Genomic DNA, 22,472 nt, shown 5'->3' with positions numbered 1-22,472 from the left:
AAGGTCCGAAATATCGTGAGCCTAAATCCATCAATTGGAAACACAACTTTAAAATTTTGATGGATTCAGTCGAGGATTATGCTAGGCAATGGGCTAAGCGCGAGAAGGAAGACGTAGACACTCTATCCGAATGGATTAAGGCAGTGAGGTCGTTAATACAAATCAGAATTAAGAAACTGAATGGGTCCATCAATACCCATGCTACGTCAATCTTCAAAGATCCAAATGTTGCTATACACCTATCTGACCTCCATGATGAATATGTTGTTGTCCCCGCAGACAAAGCCCCAAATAACATCGTTTTTATCTGTAAAAGTCATTACATTAATTGCTTGATAAACGAATTAGGTATAGACAATTCACTTGGAAACCCAACATATACCCTCACGACACTTACCAAAGAGGAAATCCTGGATAATCATAGGTCTGTTCTTTGTTCCTTTGGTATTTCAACCAAAGATGAAGAACTGGATCTTCCATCACTGTATTGGATACCTAAACTACATAAGTGTCCTCACAAACAACGGTATATTGCTGGGTCTTCCAAGTGATCCACGAAACCCCTTTCTTAATTATTAACATCCATTTTATCAGCAATCAAAGACGGGCTTCAAAGTTATTGTGAAACTGCCTATTCTAGAGGTGGCGTGAATCAGATGTGGATACTTAAAAATTCCAAAGATCTTTTAGAGTACATACAATCTAACTCTCTTTCATCTTGTAACAGTATTATAACATTTGACTTTTCTACTCTTTACACAAGTATTCCACATTCCAAACTAAAAGACAAATTAAAAGAGTTGGTATAACTTTGCTTCATAAAAAAAGAATGGCCAACGTAGATACAAGTATCTTGTCTTAGGGAGGGATAAATCATACTTTGTAAAGAATCATTCTGATTCAAACAAAAAATTCTCTGAAACCGATATTATCAAGATGCTTGATTTCTTGATTGACAACATATTTGTTACGTTCGGAGGACGTGTTTTTCAACAGACTGTCGGCATCCCAATGGGAACAAACTGTGCCCCTCTACTTGCTGACTTGTTTCTTTATTATTATGAGGCTGACTTCATGCAGGAACTTCTTAGGAAGAAAGATAAGAAGTTAGCAATATCCTTTAACTCTACTTTCCGCTATATAGATGACGTTCTTTCAATAAACAATTCAAAATTTGGTGACTATGTGGATCGCATCTATCCCATCGAATTGGAGATAAAGGATACTACAGATACAGTTAAGTCGGCTTCATATCTTGACTTACATCTAGAAATTGACAATGAGGGTCGGTTGAAGACAAAACTTTACGACAAAAGAGATGATTTCAGCTTTCCAATTGTGAACTTTCCATTTCTAAGTAGCAACATTCCAGCAGCACCTGCATACGGGGTATATATCTCCCAATTGATACGATATTCCCGTGCTTGCATTTCCTATCATAATTTTCTTGATAGAGGGTTACTGCTCACAAGGAAGCTATTAAACCAAGAGTTCCAAATGGTGAAGTTGAAATCATCCCTTCGTAAATTTTACGGACGCCATCACGAGTTGGTTGACCATTATGGAATAACCGTTTCACAAATGATATCGGATATGTTTCTTACGTCGTAACTATAATCCCCTTCCCTTTCATGAATTTGACCTACCGAATTAGACTATTTACCGGATTTGTAATCACATAAGCAACACGACGGGTGCCGCATGTGGAGCAGGATCTGCTTACCCTTCCGGAGCACCTGAGATCACCCCTAGTTTTTGGTGGGGTTCGTGTTGTTTATTCTTTAGTTTTGTATGTTGTGTCATGTGTACTATTGTTTTTCTGTTTGTCTTTTTCATTTTTAGCCATGGCGTTGTCAGTTTGTTTTAGATTTACGAGTTTGACTGTCCCTTTGGTATCTTTCGTCCCTCTTTTTTTTCCACATAAGAAAGATGTGGCGATCCATAAATTTATGTTCTATATTCTCTTCAGTATGTACACGACTTAAAAGTGTTAAATTGCTATAATAAGTTATCAAAAGTACCAGGATTATAATTTTATACGCCAGACGCGCGTTTCGTCTACACAAGACTCATCAGTGACGCTCAGATCAAAATAGTTAAAAAAGCCAAATAAATACAAAGTTGAAGAGCATTGAGGACCAAAAATTCCAAAAAGTTGTGCCAAATACGGCTAAAGTAATCTACTCCTGGGGTAAGAAAATCCTTAGTTTTTCGAAAAATTCAAAGTTTTATAAACAGAAAATTTATAAAAATGACCATATAATTGATATTCATGTCAACACCGAAGTGCTGACTACTGGGCTGGTGATACCCTCGGGGACGAAACGTCCACCAGTAGTGGCATCTACCCAGTGGTGTAAATAGTTATCAATAGTACCAGGATTATAATTTTATACGCCAGACGCGTTATAAACAATATCATACTTTGTTCGTTTTAACATTAATCCATAATTCATCATTTTTTGAAAATATTTGTTTCTTCTTTTCTCTGGTTTACTTTAACATCATCTTTTTAATATTTGTCTTTATCTTAACAAATGAAAAACTATTTATCTTGTAGAACAGCTTTACTATTTCAATGAAATGCTCTACCATAGTTCTGTTACCTGTTTGCCTACTGATTAACACGGCTGTTGGTACCGATGAAATAAAATATACTATACATGGAAATGGTAAGTTATTTTAAAAAAGATATATAATGATGGGAAAGAAAGTTTTCGTTATACAGCAGAAATAATGCTTTTGCTATAATAAGTCATGGCTTCTCTCATTTATAACAATGTAGATTTTAGCAGAAAATTTATTGGATTTCTAAAAAAAAAAGTTGATTTCAATTATTTAATAAAAACATGGGTTCCCGGTTGCTGTTCTCACGTAGTATTAGGGCTGTATGTCAGGCTATGACAAACTTTGAAAACATACAAGGCGTTAAGAGTCTTAAGTCTTTCTTACATATTTTAACACCATAATAACACAAAAAAAGTTTTACTACCAATAACATTTTTCATTTTTAATATACTTGTCCACTACCAGAAAATTAAACAAGAAATTTGTCTAACTTTTATTGAATTTCTTTGGCAAAATATATCTAATTAATTGAATTCAACTGCACAACTTGAAAGGAGATTTGATAATTCTGATATTATTCGGAAAAGGGCATTTTGATACAAGAATAATTGATATATTTAAAGATTTTAAAAGATGAGTTTGATTATTTCATCAATTAAACAAAAAAATATGGATGCCAAAAAAAGCTCTAATTTGCATTTAATGTAATATGCCAGATAATATGCATTGGATATCGAACTTATTTTTATATATATATACGTTTATATATGTAAGACTCAGATCGACGTCCAATTTCTAATCGACGTCCGTTCATCATATCGACGTCCAAATGTGACGTCACAATGAAATAACATTCCAAATCGACGGCCAATTTTATTCCTGTCTAATCGACGTCCATTTTTTTTGGGCATTTTCTAATCGACGTCCGATTTTGGGCTTCTCCAATCAACGTCCGTTTTTGGACACAGAATACAGAACTAAACTGAACCGAAAGCAGCTGGAACATTTAGACCTTTAAGCATATCATATTATGTGAGAGTGAGACAAATGAGATCTAGCAGAAAAAAAAGTCCAGTTATAAGTAAAATACGGAATAAATAAGAAATGTGTGTTTTTTTTAATTATTATATTCGACGAAGTATGCAAACAGTTTGTGATTTCAATTTATCAAAGATTGGTATGATTTTTAAAGGGACAACTATACACCAGAGTTCAAATAAAATGAATGTGAGCAATTATAAACCATACGGCTTTCAACAATGATAAAAACCCATACCGCAAAAGCTATAAAAGGCCACGACATAAATAATGTAAAGAATACAAATAAGAAAATTAACGGTCTTATTTATTAAAAACAATTCCGGAAAACAAATATGACAGATATAAACCATCGAAAACCAATGTACTGCAGGCCCATACAGAATGTGTCGGGGGTTACACATGTGTGTGAGCCCTTAACCTAGAACAGTGGTGTAACAGCATAACAGGAAAACAAAATGACAATTAATTTGCGTTTTCGTTTCACTCCTTGTGTAAAACACAGAAATTTGTTAAAATAAAACCCGAATTATAATACTCTCAAAACACTTGGCTGTGCTTCTTTTTTTGTGTGTCTATAATTGATGAAGACTGAATACAGCTCCTATATGTTGGTTTTCTTTGTCACTGTGTTGCATTACTATTGCCTACATTTACATGCATGTTATTTATTTTTATGAATAGGAATGACACATGCTCCTTGATGTGGATCAATTGGATTAACTTTTTATCACAATAAACTTTAATATGCATGATACCTATTTCGGATTGAAAAATAAATTGTGTACATGTATAATTGTAAACAATTGATATAAAAAAGATCATGTGGTATGATTGCCAATGAGACAACTCTCCACAAATATAGGTCACCATACGGCCTTCAACAATGCGCAAAGCCCATATCGCATAGTCAACTATAAAAGGCCCCGAAATGACAGTGTAAAACAATTCAAACGAAAAAAACTACAAGCTTGTCTGTGACCAATAATTTATTATTTATTGATATTGGACATTGATTCAAGACGAAAATCAATCGGGCGTAGTTTTGGCAAGTAATGCCGTCAGATTGGACGTAAATTAGAGTATCAAAATATTGGACGTCGATATGAGAATATGACGTAAGATTTGGACGTCGATTTGAGAAACGGACGTCGATTTGAGGAACGGACGTCGATTAGAGGCCGGATCTCGATCTGAGTCTAACATATATACGTACATTTAAAGGCTTTTTGTACTAGTCTCGAGATTCTAAATCTTTGGCCTTAAAATGCAGGTCAAATTGAATGATTAATTTGACGTTTTACATTCACACCTTTGCTATTAATTCACATTGTTTTATGGTAAGCCATAAAGTCTTTTTAATTACTTGGTCTAAAAGAGGGACGAAAGATACCAAAGATACAGTCAAACTCATAAATCTAAAACAAACTGACAACGGCATGGCTAAAAATGAAAAAGACACACAGAAAAACAATAGTACATATGACACAACATAGAAAACTAAATTTCATCTAAAAAAGGTCAACAAAAGTGTATTCTGTTACCTGAAAAAAATTAGAACGAACTTCATGTAAAAGTTACTAGAAACCATAAATCAGTTTGAAGTTTCAAATAATATTGTTTTTGTATTAACATTTGTTACACCGTAGGAAGCACATAGTGAGCTGTCTTATTTTTACCAAACATATATATAAACCATATATTTTGTTATTCAGTGTGAACGAACGTTATCATATGACATCAGACATGGCTTTTATAGGCCGGATCTAGCCTATTGTTTACTCTAGTTCAAAAGTGGATAAATAAAAGAAGAAAAAAAATGTTTGAAACTAGTATTATGCTAGCTAAATAAATTGAAAACCCCGAAGAGATTTTTTATAATCAAAAGGAGTAATAACTTGAGATTTTACAATTTATTTCTACCTTTATCAACATGACGTTGATAGACCGTTAATTGATCGCTGAATAATAAAAGAAAAATACTATCATTTAACTAATCATTTATCAAAATTATTATTTAACTATTGATTTATTATCATTTACAGTTTCTGTTGGGCGATCTATGAATGCCAGCGTGTGTGATATATTTGCACTTACTCCAAATGACAGAAAATATAAAATATTTTCCGATGGGTGTTACATTGACCCTTCATGCTCAATCTATCTCGTTGGTGTGGAAAACATAGAGAATTCTTATAGATTTTCTGGCACATGTTTTAAAGTAACTGATATTTCATTGGCATGTGGAGGAAATGAAACAATAATCATTAGAGGATGGAATGTGAATATTATTCATCAAAACCAGTCGCTATCAATGTATACAAATCAAAGTATGGTAAGCATTTTACTGAATACTTCTAACAGATCTCGTATTTTCAAAGAAGTGTGAAAATATATATTAGAATATTTAAAAGAAAAAAAAATAAGATTGGTCTATTTTGAACGTTTTTCTTTTAATTTTAGAATTCATAGAACTTTCGTCAAAACCTCTTTTGTTTCCCATCTCGATTTCACTATTCGGGCTCAATAGACAAGCATGAGGTGCTGATATGAAAAGAAAATTCAAAAATTTATATAATATTGAACGTTAGAAAGAAATCATGCAAAAAACATTTTGAAATTGGAAAATGAGATAATGTGCCGCAAAATTTCGTGAATGCTTTTAGCGCATTATAAACGTCATTGTAAAATATGCCGTCATAAGAATAAAACTCTAGAGCTGTAGGTTATACAGTTTTTGTACGTTTTAAGTACAACAATAGGTCACCGTACGAACTTTAACAGCCAGTTTAAAAAGCATTAACTCATCAGATGGATACAAATAAAATGCAAATGCAAAAAATAAAAATAAAATACTTGTACATTCCAACAACAAAAAAACGGGTCGTTACTGTGTTTGGTCATGAACAGTGATTCTTAACAGTACAAAAGCAAGTCTACCATTAAAGTGGATAATTAGTGCCAACATTCAATCTATTATATTCTGTCTACTACATAAAATGTAGTATCTTGTCAATTTAGCAGTCATATCATAATCTTACCTACCACAAAAGTTCACCAAAATCTTATTCCTTTAAAAACAGACGTTTAAACTAAGAGAAACAAATAACAACTAAAAACGTATGGTTTATTTCACCTTTGCGGTACAGGGGCATCACATATGAAAATATATCTTCTTGTTTTAGCTATACACACCATGGTGTGTAAAAAAAACAGTTCACACTTTAGACAAACATTGACATGTGAAAGCTACTACTAGTGAATACTACAAGAACGTAACTTATTTAGTTACATCTGTGAGATCTATATATTTCATCTGAAAGATAACATATGAGCCAGTCCATGCGAAAAGGTACAAAAACGAAAAATTTACGAAATTCTAAAAAGTGTGCATAATTATTGGTAGTAGACTTTTGATTTATAAAACAAATTTACTTTTCCTCATATCATCAAGCTGTGGGCTTCACGCACCTGCAAGTACTGAGACCCCCCCCCCCCTTAGTTTTATCAAGATTTTTAATGAATTATTTCATAAATTTCAATCATTTTCAAAGTAAGGTTTAAATGGCTTGATTTGCCAATTGATAATGTTAGCCCCGGTAGCAGTGGGGATAAGGCTCTCGCTTAGGATGCTGATACCAATGCAATTAAACGGGCAATGGTTCGAATCCCGTTCAACTGAGGTTGATTTATAAATTATTAAATAACTTAACTTAACTGAAATTTCAATTTCTAAAACATAAAATGACATAGTTTTTGTATTTTCCCTCATGATTTAATGTTGTCTTACTTTCTTTGAACCTGTAGAACTGACTGAAATTATTGACTTTTGTCTCTGTATAGTATCGTATTTTTTAAAGTTTCTGGTCGGTAAAGCATTAGTCGGGGGAACAAATGATTTTACTCTTGTTCACATACAAAAAATTCAGATATTTCTACGTCTTTTTCTGTTTTGGTTGACAAATTCGGGATAGAATTGACAATTTTATGAATGTTTACATTAATGTAACTTTTTTTCGGATAAAATCGTTTTTCAAAAACACTATAACAAACTTTGATAACGTGTCCTGTAAAGTTTACCAAAAGGACTTTTTGTACCTTTTCGCATGGTCTGGCTCATATATATTTGATCAACACTCCTACCAGGTTTTCATAAATTATCACGAAAAGTGTTTTTGTAGAAATGAAACCGACACTATGAAACCCAGGTTATCATGATATTTGTGTAATGATCCGTGGAAGTCTAACCGAATTAAGCTGTAAATGATGTCAGGTTTTAGAAATTACCAACTTTAAATATATAAAGTTCTTTCAGTTGTATCTATGTTAGGCCAACGAAGCCTATGTGTTGGATTAACGATGACCACACGATACTTTGCTATCTGGATATAAGTTTTCGTACCGATTTTATTTCAATCATACAATAGATTGCCCTTATCTAATTATGCACAAAATTGAGCAATTTTATTATTGTAGCTGGTTACAGAAGCAACCTTTGGATGTCACAAACAAATTGATTTTACACAGAGCTATGAATTCTGTTGGGAGAACATATCAATGCTGGAGATCTCATTTCACAGTTTAAATATGCATTCTGTAGTGTTACCAGCTCTTATAGTTCATACACGTGGTAAGATTTTTTATTTGACAAAGTTTTATCACATAGTTTTGTGCTTTCTATTTTTAACCATCAATTTTGTTATCCAGGGGAAGATGTACTATTCTATGACAGTTTTTTTTGGTCCTCTTTTAGTATTACATTACATCTGATGTCATCTGTATTTAAAAATGACTTTTGTCTTATATCCAGACGTTCACACAAGATAGAGCTTTTATTGCAAACTGTTATTCAATTTACTATTTACATTATGCTTGAGACTTTGCTTCCGACATATGTTTAAGTTATGGAGTTTGCGTTCTTGTTTTATACCCGTCCCCGTTACTCTGCATATTATAAAGTTCAAAGCGGAAAGACCTTTATTAAATGGAGATATTAAGCTACTTCCATAATATTAAGGGTAGGTCCCGGTCCATATGAGAGTTATTGTCGCTTTTTTATTTGACATAGGCGAAATATTAATGCATTTCATGAAAAACAAATGAAACAGACCTGTTATTAAACTAGTATGTGCATCTCTTTATATACCAAAAAAAAAATCGGCAAAATTAATTTTTCCAAGTTTGTTAGATCCTCATATGATCCCCTTATTAGAAAACGTACAAAGAACCCCTATATATATATAAGTTTGTTAAGGAAGAAGTGTAAACAAACCTTTAAGATAAAACCGGAAGTAACATTTTCTTAACTGAAAATAGCTTTTTATACCTATTTCATCACAGAAAAGTCCCTAGCAACATTTAATCAGTATAAATCAACAGAAGTAAAATTTCAAGACCAAAAGAAGAATATGATATCCCTTTATTTCAAGTGAACTAACACAGAAATAATCTCAGTGTTGAACTCATCTTATCTGAAAAGACCTTCAATTGTTCTCTGACAAATTGGTTTTTAACTTTATTATTCTTTAGTGTTATATAAAAAAGACGAAATTTTAACTATGGTAAAGTATATATCCACTTTGCAAATACTGCATGAGTACTTTTGTGTTTAAAATTTGACCTTTAAATTATGATGAGAAAAAGGTCACAAAGTTAATAGGAAAAGGACAAACCTGAATATATTTTTGCATTTAAGATGTTCATGGGTCATGTGAATATAACTTAAAAAAATGGTCAAATTGTTATACTTTTCACATGAGCAGCATAATCTAGTATTTAGTTCTGTTCATACAAATCTATTGTTCTCTTTTAAGTCTTTGATGGCCCAACATATCGGAGGTTAAGTTTACATTCCATGGACACGATGACATTGATATTGGATGACTGCAAAAGTGATATCCGTAATTGGGATTCGTGTAAATCCACAACACATCTTATAAATAATATTTTCATCAATATTGACCAGAATGGCAATATTGATAATAAAAACAACAAAGAGGGAACAAATATATTGAATTGTAAGTTAGTATTTATATAATACATGTAACTGTTTATTTGCCCCCAATACCCTGACTGCAAACTTCTTTGAAAATACATTTGATAAATTTGACGTGTCAAACGAAGCAGTTATATTTTTAATTGTGTTTCCCCAGTTCATAAACAGTGAATATGATTATACCGCAATGAAATTAAGATAGTTTCTTTTCGGCATTTCTATGTCATTCGTATCATTCTTATTCAGTGTCCACTTGCTTTGCAATAAAGCTAAAAAGTAAATACATTCAATTATGAAAGGATAAAATGTTATGTGTCATATAATTAAATTGTTTCCTAAATTCTCTCAGTGTGGTTTGTTGAAACTTGCAAAAATAAATCAGTAATTACAGTATTTCAGTAGTTTTCTACCTATTATTGTGTTTTATGATAAGAAAATAATTTTGAATATGATTTTTTAATTATAGTTTCTTGTGTATAATTCGGAGTTAAGTATGACGTCAATTATCACTGAACTAGTGTATCTATTTGTTGGGGGCGAGCTGAAGGACGCCTCCACGTGCGGGAATTTCTCGCTGCATTGAAGACCTATTGGTGACCTTCCGCTGTTGTCTGTTCTATGGTCGGGTTGTTGTCTGTTTGACCCATTTGCCATTTCCATTCACAATTTTAGCTGTATGACAAGATAACAAAATGCTGTATGTCTATCTTCCCGACTGAATAGGTCTCCTCGACTCGTCGTTAAAGATAAAAAACGAACACAACCATCTGTAAATGCTTATATCTTGGTTGCTTATACCGTAAAGCAATGTCTTTGATATAATTGTTTATTCACAAAGCTGCTGTGCGTCAAATTGGAGTATAATTTGAAAGCACTTTTTTCAGAGGATCATTTGCCCCATTTATCATTGTGTATGTATATCTATAGGATTCAAGAAAACATTAACTTATTTCAAGAAAAAAATTGCTGCATGTTTATGAAATACAAAAATTACTATCTGAAATAGTATGTATAAAGTGAGAGATATCGTCCCAAATTTTTAAAGTGTGGATCCTGAAATACCTCTTATGTAGAATGGTAAATAAGCAAACGAATATATCTTAATGTTGCAATGAAATGGATAAATAAAAAGAGCTTATCATAAACTATTGTAGTAAAATATATAAAAATAATGGAATTAAATTTTTTTGGACTGTAACAAAATCTACGGATGTTTTAGATAAATTAAGTGCGTTTGATGGTCCTTTTGATTTTGCTGACAGTTTTGACTTTCTACTCTTAACACTGCACTTCCAAACTATCTTCTCAAACAGATGTTTTCCTATTTGATTAAATTGATTAAGTATGCAATGGGCACATAATACGTCCCTTTAATCGCAGAATGTTTTGAACTGTTATGAATCACAGTTTATAACTAGACTCAGTAAAAACCCGTCTAAATTGCATTAAATGAGAAATTCGACAACACTAACTTACTGTCTTCTTGATGATATTATTTCGATATTAACTCGTTCGTTCTGTACGTGTCTATTGTGACGTTTTTTTGTTTTTAACGAACGAAATCATTGCATTACTGCTAAATTTTTAAAATATACATATTTGCTTTTGAAGTTTGGTTGGACCTGTAGAAAAATTATTTCAACGGGATAGCAAATGTAGTTTTTACGGAAATGTTGATTACCATGCCCGGAAATTTAAAACCGATCCTGGTAAACTTATCTATACTTGTGCGCGTCTGCCGTACTAATTATTATCCTGGTACTATTTACACCACTGGGTCGATGCTCCTGCTGGTGGACGTTTCGTTCCCAAGGTTATCACCAACCCAGTAGTCACCACTGCGGTGTTGACATGAATATCAATAATGTGGTCATCTTTATGAATGTCTTGTTTACACATCGTTTAAAATTTGCGACAAACTAAGCATTTTCTTATCCCAGGCATAGATTACCCTAGCCATATTTGGCACAACATTTTGGAATTTGGATCCTCAATGCTCTTCAACTTGGTAATTGTTTGGCTTTATATATATTTTAACATTAGCGTCACTGATGAGTCTTAAGTAGACGAAACGCGTGTCTAGTGTACTAAATTAAAATAATGGTAATTTTGATTAAGGATTACCAATTCAAGACTGTTATAAGTTCATCGAATATTGTTTTTTGTATACTAATGTTGATTTTGTTATGTGTGAAGTGAAAGCAAACTAAATATTATTGTTATATGGTCCGAGACCACCATTGTCGTCCCTTGATTTTCGTTGTTCACAAATATAGTCCCTAGTGTTGACAGTGGGTTACTTGCCATTAATTTTTATACCCCTTCCAAATTTATTTCTCCATGTTCACTGCCTCAAATTGCAAGAAGGGGGATGAAATTACACTGTAAAAAAATTTGGGTCCAGAATTTTAAAGGAAAGTAGTGATTTGGTCCAGCTGAAAAAGGTTGAAAATGAGCACTTCGGAAGCTGTCAAAAGATTTCAAGACGCCCTAAACATAAAATTGTCCATATTTTGAGTTAGAGACGATGAAGTTTTCTATAAATTTGATATAATTTGTCCCAAAAGTAGTACAACACACTGTAAAAGATTCTTTGAGAAAGCGCAGGTGGGATTTTTTTTATTTTCATTTATGTTCTAAAAGAAATGCACTACGAATTAATTGTGTTCTCGGACCTAAGAGGTGAAATCTGTAAATATAGAATTTGTACTCTGGCAACTTCCCTAAATGATTTGATGGTGTCAACTTGTCAAATAGCATGAAACTAAAGGATTTAAACTTTTATTTTATAGAATTTCTGCAAAAATGACCAATTTTGGCATTTTATGGTCAAAATAGGCATTTTATAACTTTTTCAATATTGATGCATAAATGGCATCCTGACTTTCTATCTGACAGGTTTTTATGGGTCAATATTTGTGTTCCTATGCCTTTACCTGCTTCTTTTACTTATTTATGAACTCTGAATCTACAGAAAAGAAGTTTATCTCAGATAAAATGTGCAAAATGTGTTGTATAAATGACCCTTGTCTAACGCCTTGTTTGGATGAAGGCAATAGTGGGGAGCTTGGTATATAAAATTTGATTTCCATATTACAGACCTCACTAAATTTGTATCAAATGCACTTTACAATGTCTATTGTACCTGTTCCATTTCACATAATAAATTTCTTTTCTCCTGTAGGATAGCAAGTGGTTTAAATATAAGCCTATTGAGAATAAATTGCATGCAAGTTTTTCCCTAAAAAGGCAAAAATCTTTGTTTCAGCCCATACTGCTTGTAAGAAAAGTTAATTGCAAGAGTCTTTTTGTGCTCAGATTTGTTGTATCATGTCACATGAGTATAGAAATGATAAAAAAGACACAAATTTTTATTTCTTATAGCCTCAATATGCATTTTTTAATGTAAATATGTAGCACGGCCTTAATTGACCCTAAATTTTTTCCAGTCTTACTTGGCCTAAGACCCTTTTAAACTAATATGATATGTTATTTGTAACTTTTCTTTCCATTTAAAGTACTTTAAATACATATGTAAGGATTATTTATAACTAAAAAGCTTCACAAATTAAAAATTGCTGGAAAATATTACATCTTCATGTAAGGCTCCCCTTCATTGAAAAACCTGAATTTTTAGGCACAGGCTCATATAAATTTGACTTTTGAATAATTATGCCAAGTCTGATAAATCAAATGAGTACTCTATTGCTTTTAGTACATGATAAGTTATATGTTAAGGCATTTAAAAAGTATTTTTTTGCAATATTTTAATTTTTAAAGCCCCAAATGTTGATAGTTGAAATTTTTCAATTTTAACGTCAAAATTTTACACGCAAAGATGAGTATAGAACTTAACTTAATGTCTATAATGTACATCCTATTGTCATGAAACTTTGTAAGCAGTGTTATAATACATTAAGCTTTGTTCATACCAAGTTTTTTTAAGATTTGTCAACTCTTTCTACCCTATTAGGTCCGAGACCACCATTGTCGTCCCTTGATTTTCGTTGTTCACAAATATAGTCCCTAGTGTTGACAGTGGGTTACTTGCCATTAATTTTTATACCCCTTCCAAATTTATTTCTCCATGTTCACTGCCTCAAATTGCAAGAAGGGGGATGAAATTACACTGTAAAAAAATTTGGGTCCAGAATTTTAAAGGAAAGTAGTGATTTGGTCCAGCTGAAAAAGGTTGAAAATGAGCACTTCGGAAGCTGTCAAAAGATTTCAAGACGCCCTAAACATAAAATTGTCCATATTTTGAGTTAGAGACGATGAAGTTTTCTATAAATTTGATATAATTTGTCCCAAAAGTAGTACAACACACTGTAAAAGATTCTTTGAGAAAGCGCAGGTGGGATTTTTTTTATTTTCATTTATGTTCTAAAAGAAATGCACTACGAATTAATTGTGTTCTCGGACCATATACATATACACATTCATGGATTGACAATTTAGTCGTAGATGTAAGATTTTGATTTATTATTTGTTAATTGCTTTGAACCAGCTGTCAGTAAGTGCGAGTACTATTAAATATTATTATGTACTGAGTGTCTTTTTGTTTTTGAGATGTACAAATATACCCGACCACGTTCACTTGTATTTGTAGTATTTGTAATTTTATTCATCTGATGAGTTAAGAATTTTAAACTGACTTTTAAAGTTAGTTCTTATATTGTCATATTCATGATTGTGTATGTATATTTATAGGATTCAAAAAAGCATTAACTAAACCAGGAAGCCTTTGCATTTCTATGAATTTACACTCAATTGATTCGTCCTGTCGAAATGACTCTGAATAAAGCTAATACAAACAATGAACACTGCCTTTTCCTGGATCGTGATATCAATTTCTTTGATTGAAAGGTTAATACCAAAATTTATCATATAAGAGATGATATTTCTTTATACTATTGTTAATCATTTTTTTTAAGATGGTGATGATCCCTTGTCACTATGTTATAGGTTAATATATCTCAACTTGTTTAATTCGTAGGTATAATTAACCCTGTATTTAATTTCAACGTAAAAATATCTGTATTACTGAAAAATTATTACACCATTCACCCAAAAGCTAACCAAACCTTCCAACAGACTCATTCGAAAAGGATATAGTTACGATACTTTTATCAGGTCATTAAGGATTCCATACTTTGATATTAATATTGATTCACTCATAGGGTCTTTGCATCTAAAATAAACACATTTATTTAAAACCAGTTGTTGGCATTATACGAGTTATGTTGTTCTCATATATTTTAAGATGGAATAATATTAACCGCTAACGGGAGGGATTGTACTTGATTGTACTTGATTTTCATATGATGAACACATATTTTTCAATCAGTTTAAGGTATATTCATTGTATAACGCCATCTTAGATTGAACAATCACAGTGCATAATCGGTCTATTTCTTTTGAAACTTTTGAAACTAATAGTCAGTTTTGCAATTTATTGGTCAGACTGTTCATTTTTTTTTAAAGAAAGAAAAAGTATGGATTGCATGAAATAAAAATATTTGTGTTTTTAGAATCAAATTTTAAAATTAGACAAGGGGAGAAAAACAATTATACTGGACTGATAGGGAAATTTTATTTTTTTACTTGTAGTAAGAAAACATTTTCGGTGACACCATTTTTATTCATTTTCTTAAAGCATATTCTCAAAACTATCTCCTCATATCTTATTTCAAAGTTCTATCTGATAGATTTCTTTTCATGCTAAAAAAATAGTTTTTTTTCATGAACAACATATGCAAGTTTGGGCATCTTTGCATGAAAAATAGGCCATCTACATCGATTACAGTGATAGGTGGAGGGTTGATCAAAAAACATGTTTAAATCCGTCGCATGTCTCTGGCAATTGTTAAAACTGTTACACCACTGTACAAGGTGAGGGGAGAACCTGTGTTCACAATTAACCCCATCCTTTCTATAGGTATGTGATTGTCACAAGTCAGAAGACTTAAGTGTTTGTAGTTTGTTGATTGGTAACATATTTGTATTTCGTGTACATAAATTAGGCCGTTTGTTTTCTGGTTTGAATTGTTTGACATTGTCATTGCGGGCATTCATAGCTGACTATGCGTCATGGGTTTTGCTTATAACCTATATCTGTTGATTTCTGTTTCATTTGGTTTATTGTGAAGAGTTGTATCATTGGCAAGAATTCCACACCTTCTTTTTTTTATTTACAACATCATTGCAACAAAAAAGAACACAAATCAACAGATAAATATAAATCAATTGCTTTAAAAAAGCAATTGTAGGCGGTCTTTCCCCCTTTAAAATTAATTGAATTTGGGGGGGGGGGGGGGGTGTTTGTTTGTTTGTTTTTTTTGTTTGTTTGTTTGTTTCTGTATGGGGTCTATATTATTGTTACCGGAGAAGTTTCATGTTTAGTTTGGAAAGTTTTTCTTTTATTTTAGGTACACCGCGCGCCACATCACGTGACACGGGTTTATAATAACGAAAAGTTAGTCTTTTTATTTCTTTTTAGGTGGGGACTTTGAACAGACAACATGTATAGAGACGGAATAAACACAATGTAATTTCTTTTGTCATTGTAGGAAATTGACATTTGGATCACAGTTCACGGGCAGTGCATGTTTTGGATTTAATTGATCCGGTGTAACTTTAAAACACATTTATTGATTATTTTCTGATATTGTACATTTTTCAGCACCTGTTTGTAACACAGATTAGTATTTCAATCTCGGAGCGGACATTTTATTGTAGGTTTTTACTGAGATTCACGGACCTTGCAAGCGATTTTTACGGCATTGCCATTTCTTTTCTCTAGGAAAAGCTTTGAGAGATATCTGCACCAAGTTTTTTTTATAGACTTTAAGTACAGGTATGCCCTGCTGACTGCAAATTTTGAGGTCGATTGTACTTGTAGTTTCAGAGTACATGTTGATTTTTTTTCAGAAGTGACGCAAGGACAATATTAAATTTCAATTTTTCATGAAACATGATTGATTGATCATGATCATGATTGATTGATTACTTGATTTATTGATTGATTGATTGATTGATTGATTGATTAGTTGGTTGGTTGGTTGGTTGATTAAACACGTTGGATAGGGTCAATTGAAACAGCGAAAAGGAAACAAAGAAGATCTTGGACCGTATATTAAACACATGAGACGGATACATGATTGATTGAGCATGATTGATTGATTGATTGATTGATTGATTGATTGATTGATTGATTAGTTGGTTGGTTGGTTGGTTGGTTGGTTGGTTGGTTAAACACGTTGGATAGGGTCAGTTGAAACAGCGAAAAAGAAACAAAGAAGATCTTGGACCGTATAATAAACACATGAGACGGATACATGATTGATTGATCATGATCATGATATAAGAATATCCTTAGTAATCCAAATATGTCATTGTTTTGCAAACAGTAAATTCATATATTTAACATACGATTGATATTCATTTCAACACCGAAGTGCTATCTATTGTGCTGGTGATTCCCGTGGGGATTAAACTAACACCAGCAGTGGCATCGACAAAGTGATGGAAATAGTTATCAAATGTACCAGGTTTATATTTTGATATGTCAGATTTGATTACTGTCTGAATATCATATAAAACCACAATGAAAATTCATCGCACCCATAAAAATCCACATAAGAAATTACAGTCATTAAAGTACATAAAGAATCGTACCAAAGGACAAAATGAATCGGTTTCAAAACTTCTCTCTAGGTTATGTTGCTTTGATAATATGTGTTTGGGCTTTAGTCATATCATTATGCATTGTAAAGCCATACAAAAATGAAACTCTGTTACAAAATACATTAAAAATCATCTATTTCATATTTTCAAAACGTATCCAAACATTAACAAACACAGTTTCCCCGTCGTCCATTATTTTACAAAAGAGGTAATATTTGTATATGACAATGAAGATGAAATATCTGTATTCGCACTTGATATACAACGGTTAACGGTATTGATGTATTTTGAATAAAGTTGATAATCAATATTGTTCTGATAATATCCGTTATGATGCATACGTTTTCAACTTTTCATTTTAAGATATTATTCCTGTACTTTGTGCATTGATTACTGCGATTGCAATAGTTGTAGCGGCGGTAATATCCATAAAGAAATGTGCCAAAAAGCCAGAAGGTAGTATTATGAACATGATAATTATAGTAGTTACAACAAATTATTTTTTACAAGATATATTTGATCACTTATTGATATGTACCTACTTCTCCTTTAATTTGCCATTACAACTTAATTTGGTTGCTCTCTCGTGATTACTTTTTTTATTGTCTATAACGCCACATCATATCCTATTTTTATCTAAATCCGAGCATAAAGAAAGTGAAGTCTTCTTTTAACTCTTACTGCAAATCTTTGATTGTTTGAAAATCATTAATATCTAAATGACATTTTATAATTACTTTGATGAATCGAAAACATTCTATTATTGCTATCATTCTTAAAGCCGAGGCCGCCTACACAGAGTATAAATGCACACGACACTGTTGAAAATAATAATTCCCTTTATTAAAGTCCTTTATCTTAATTACGAAGGTATATATGAGATGCATGTTACTACTGTGATATGTATGATGCAGTAAAATTTTGAGAAAGATCTTCTTAATACGAGTACATGTATATACGAATTGGAAAAATAAAAATGGGCAGTGAATGATTTTTTTTATCAAATGGCATTCGTCTTCATTGAGTTTGATTGCAAAAGATAAGCAAGTGGTATGTGCAGTTTGAAACGCGTTAATTACTCACGTTTTAAACAAATGCTATTTACATGTTTTGAATTCATGAACTTAAGACAAGTTTGAAATTGTGAACAACTATAAAAAAGAAGAAAAGGAAAATGTACTATGAACCATACATATAGGCGGAAAATAACTCTTATTTATTTTCTACTGATTATGGCAGATTGGTGGATCAATAGTGGATATAAACCTTGTGTTCAAGCATTTATTTTGTTTTGCAATAATTAGAGGTCATGAAAAGTTGTCTGCTATGCTAGTGATACATATCGTTAAGTTTGATATAAAATCTTATCACCCCTTACCTCATTTTTCAACTTTTCATACTTACTTCTATGACGATACAATTTTTGTATTTAACATATGTTAATGATACTATTAATATTTCTTCCCTTGGTCATTTCTTACAATCTAATACGTATATCTTTTGGAGGACTTCTATATGGAGAAGCTATCATACACCTATAAAGTATTCACAATTAGAAAAAAATATCTTTTGTTCCGAGTTTAATTTGTAAATAAGTTTTTGTTGTGAGAACAGTGTAATTTATGCTGTATTTAAGGCAAAACGTTATTTTCCAGATAACAACGGCAATGCGACACAAGAGTTAATGCCTATTGAAAACGAAAGTCTTAAGCCAGGTACTTTAAAAATCTCATCTTCATTTCTATTCAGACATTGTCTTGTACATGAAGCCCATTACCGATGTCGTTTCATTCCAATTATGGTATCTCGCAGTCATTCCCAGCTATTACAATTTATCGCTATCTATTTATATTAGTCATCAAAGAAAAACTTAGGAAAGAATTATAGCAATTGTCTAAACGAAAAGTACAAACTGTTTAAGTAGCATAAAATTGAGAAAATTGAATACTTAGTTGTCTGTTTCAAGTTAAATATATAGTTTATCAGTGTTTTCTATATACTCATGTATTTTTTGATTTTTCAGTTCCATTTTCATTTATATAGTAGAATAATATTTTTCCTATTTGTTTCACTTGCAAATGAATAATTCGATCACATTCAATCCGTATTCAAGATCATGTACACTTTAATCTAGACTCTTAGCTAGACAAGAGGATACTGTGACAAAATGTAGTATGCATTGTTATATGTTCAAAAATATGCAATAACATTAATGGAAATTGCGGTTGATTTTAAGAAACGTGTTTACTACATTTTGTGTAATATGAGTAATTATAAACAAAGACCGCATTAGTTTGTTCCTTTAGGTGAAAGTTCTTTGTGAATAAGTTTATCGTTGCATTAATATGTCCTGATTAAATTTTAAAGTTCTAAACCTATTCTATTCTGATTTTGTTTGCGATCTGCGATGGAAAAATACATCCATACAACCTAAAACAACATTACTATTACACGCTCTCTCTGAATAAATCAACTTACACTTATGGAAATGTTTACTCGATATCATAAACAGACTGATACGTGATATCACATATCGAATCGTGTGATCTTCATAAATGTCTGTTTTCATCATACCATTATTTGATTGTTATTAGTATGTATTTTGAATGTATTATCCTTTTAATAAAAGATCATTTCTCAAAGTCCCCTTATTTTAGTTTTTAAAGCTTCTTTTGTTACTAAGTTGTATGAGGCTAATTATAGTTTATTTAAAAAAAAATTATTACAGAAAATAAAGTTGAGGTGACACATGGGCTAATGCCTAGCAATGACAGACGTCGTAAATCAGGTACTTTAAGACATGTCTTTTTAATATTAATTAAAAACTAGTATTGCCAGTTGTACATGTTTAAATATCAAATGACTTATCATACATCCATAGATCGACGGAAGAGTAAAGAAATTCAAAATACCATTACTGTTAGCATGATAAATTATTTTTGGAAATCGTCAATGGCAGTCAGCAGAGTTTCAGAACATCAGCTGTTCGACCTGTTAGTAAAATGCGTGTTATTAAAAATATTTTTTTTTCACTCTTTTGGTCTTCTGGAAAATGTTGTTTGTGCTGTATTTAGATCCCTCTACAACGAAATTTGTTACATGCATACGTATGAAAACTGAGGGTTTATCCAACGCAATCATAGGTTTGAACGTTGTTTTCAACATAGACTTGTTAATATATACATACTATAAAGATACATAATATTGTTTATATATATACACACAGCCATGTATCACCATCATTGCTGGTCCGATGGATTCGAATCACATGCTACTGAGATATCGTGACAATCTTATGCCATGGCCTTTGAAATAATAGAACTATCCATTGTAAGGTATATTCTTTTTACGAATCTTCCTAAACACAATCAGTATTGTTTAAGACGTAAAAAGAGTTCCTTTGTTAGAATGAATTGTGCAACCTTAAAATGTTTCATCAGAAAGTTTATGTTCTCCCTGTTGTGAATATCTCATTTGTCTGCTGGTTTTATTGTTATGCCGTCTCTTGTTAAAGTAACTCCACAACCGTTTTTCTTCACACTTGACTATAAGGCAGATCAAAACCGACTTATTATAACCTAATTTTTAAGAAAACGGATAGGCCTACGTACGAGAGAGGCAATCTGAATGGATGTTATTGACACGGATACAAAATCATAGGCATGTAATATTCTTGACTTGATACAAATATTCTTGAAAGAACCTAGTGGATCAAACTTATTAGCTAATAATAGTTATCAAAGGTATCAGGATTATAATTAAGTACGCCATACGGGCGTTTCGTCTACATAACACTCATCAGTGACGCTCATTTCAAAATATTTATAAAGCCAAACAAGTACAAAGTTGAAGAGCATTGAGGATCTAAAATTCCAAAAAAAAGTGTGCCTAATACGGCTTAGGTAATCAATGCCTGGGATAAAAAATTCGTAGATTTTTCGATAAATTCAAAGTTTTGTAAACCGGAAACTTATAAAATGACCACATTTATGATATTTATGTCAACACCGAAGTGTTGACTACTGGGCTGGTGATACCCTCGGGAACGAAACGTCCACTAGCAGTGGTATCGACGTAGTGGTGTAAATAGTTATCAAAGTAACCAGGATTATAATCTAGTACGACAAACGTGCGTTTCGTCTACATAAGACTCATCAGTGACGCTTATGTCAAAATATTTATAAAGCTAAACAAGTACAAAGTTGAAGAGCATTGAGGATCTAAAATTCCAAAAAGTTGTGCCAAATACGGCTACGGTCATCTATGCCTGGGATAAGAAAATTCTTTGATTTTTCGATAAATTCAAAGTTTTGTTATCAGGAAATTTAAAAAATGACCTAAACTTCTCACGTGTATGCCAGATTTGCAAAATCTGTTATACGGACAACATTTATCATACTACCGAAAACATTCATGGCTAATGTGAGAATAAGTGCGATCCGGCAGCCAAATTGTATATTCATACATCACAGATATTAAACGGAACTGTCTTAATTTTACAGGGTCCAACATTAACAGTGTTGTAGTTGTACGTAATTTTGATAGACTTTGTAGTTGATGGACAAATGAAAAGAACGCCGAAGAAAAACGCATAAATATGATGGAACTAACTAAAGCAAAATAATAAATTTAAATAAATCATGTTTGATATCATTATGCATCAATTCTGGAATCAAGTACAATTTATGATATTTGTCCTTAAATATTTTTAGTAATTAGAATGATGATATTCTGTGAAAGATTTTAAAGGTTATTCAACGTTAAATTGACCATTTAACATATTTGTTTATATTGGGTAGTAATTATAAAACAGTGAATGTTTTTGATATGCATTTAAAAACCTTGATTACAAGTTTCATTTGACATTTTCTGAATAACACAACGTTTCTTCTTCAGCTGTCACCAGACTGTAAACGAAGCACATTAGAAGAAAAGGCACATACCTAAATTGGCTTATATTTTCTCAATTCACTCTGTTCAACCGAAAATAAATTATTTATATACTCTAGGCTCCTTATTTTCTAACGACAGCCTAATACCAACCACGAAAAATAATACGTATGTCTCAATTTTTTGCAGTGAAATAGTTTCTGTATCAAAATAAATAAAAACACATATAGAGACTGTCAGAAGCGGTGACCATCTTCGTAATTTATTAAACATATAAAACACACGACAAATGTCC

General features: G+C 31.9%; 1 protein-coding gene across 1 annotated transcript; it reads left to right on the top strand.

Annotated features, from left to right (window-relative positions):
• The first annotated feature begins 2,566 nt into the window (after positions 1–2,566).
• Positions 2,567–22,293, top strand: LOC134681689 (uncharacterized). The gene is made up of 8 exons (XM_063541335.1): positions 2,567–2,672; positions 5,652–5,941; positions 8,083–8,236; positions 9,420–9,623; positions 17,651–17,743; positions 18,943–19,002; positions 20,016–20,075; positions 22,184–22,293. Exons 1-8 carry the CDS (start codon positions 2,579–2,581, stop codon positions 22,198–22,200), a joined length of 972 nt encoding a protein of 323 aa, XP_063397405.1. The 5' UTR covers positions 2,567–2,578; the 3' UTR covers positions 22,201–22,293.
• The last annotated feature ends 179 nt before the right edge of the window (positions 22,294–22,472 follow it).

This window comes from Mytilus trossulus, chromosome 8, assembly GCF_036588685.1.
Source record: "Mytilus trossulus isolate FHL-02 chromosome 8, PNRI_Mtr1.1.1.hap1, whole genome shotgun sequence".
Classification (NCBI taxonomy): Eukaryota; Metazoa; Mollusca; class Bivalvia; order Mytilida; family Mytilidae; genus Mytilus; species Mytilus trossulus.
Note: the sequence above shows the minus strand (reverse complement) of the source record. Positions and strands in the feature narration are given on the sequence as shown.

Coding starts and splice junctions, on each gene's coding strand:
- LOC134681689 (XM_063541335.1), top strand. CDS start 2,579: ATGAAATGCTCTACCATAGTTCTGTTACCTGTTTGCCTACTGATTAAC. Junction 2,673..5,651: donor ATATACTATACATGGAAATG/GTAAGTTATTTT, acceptor TATCATTTACAG/TTTCTGTTGGGCGATCTATG. Junction 17,744..18,942: donor ATGTGCCAAAAAGCCAGAAG/GTAGTATTATGA, acceptor GTTATTTTCCAG/ATAACAACGGCAATGCGACA.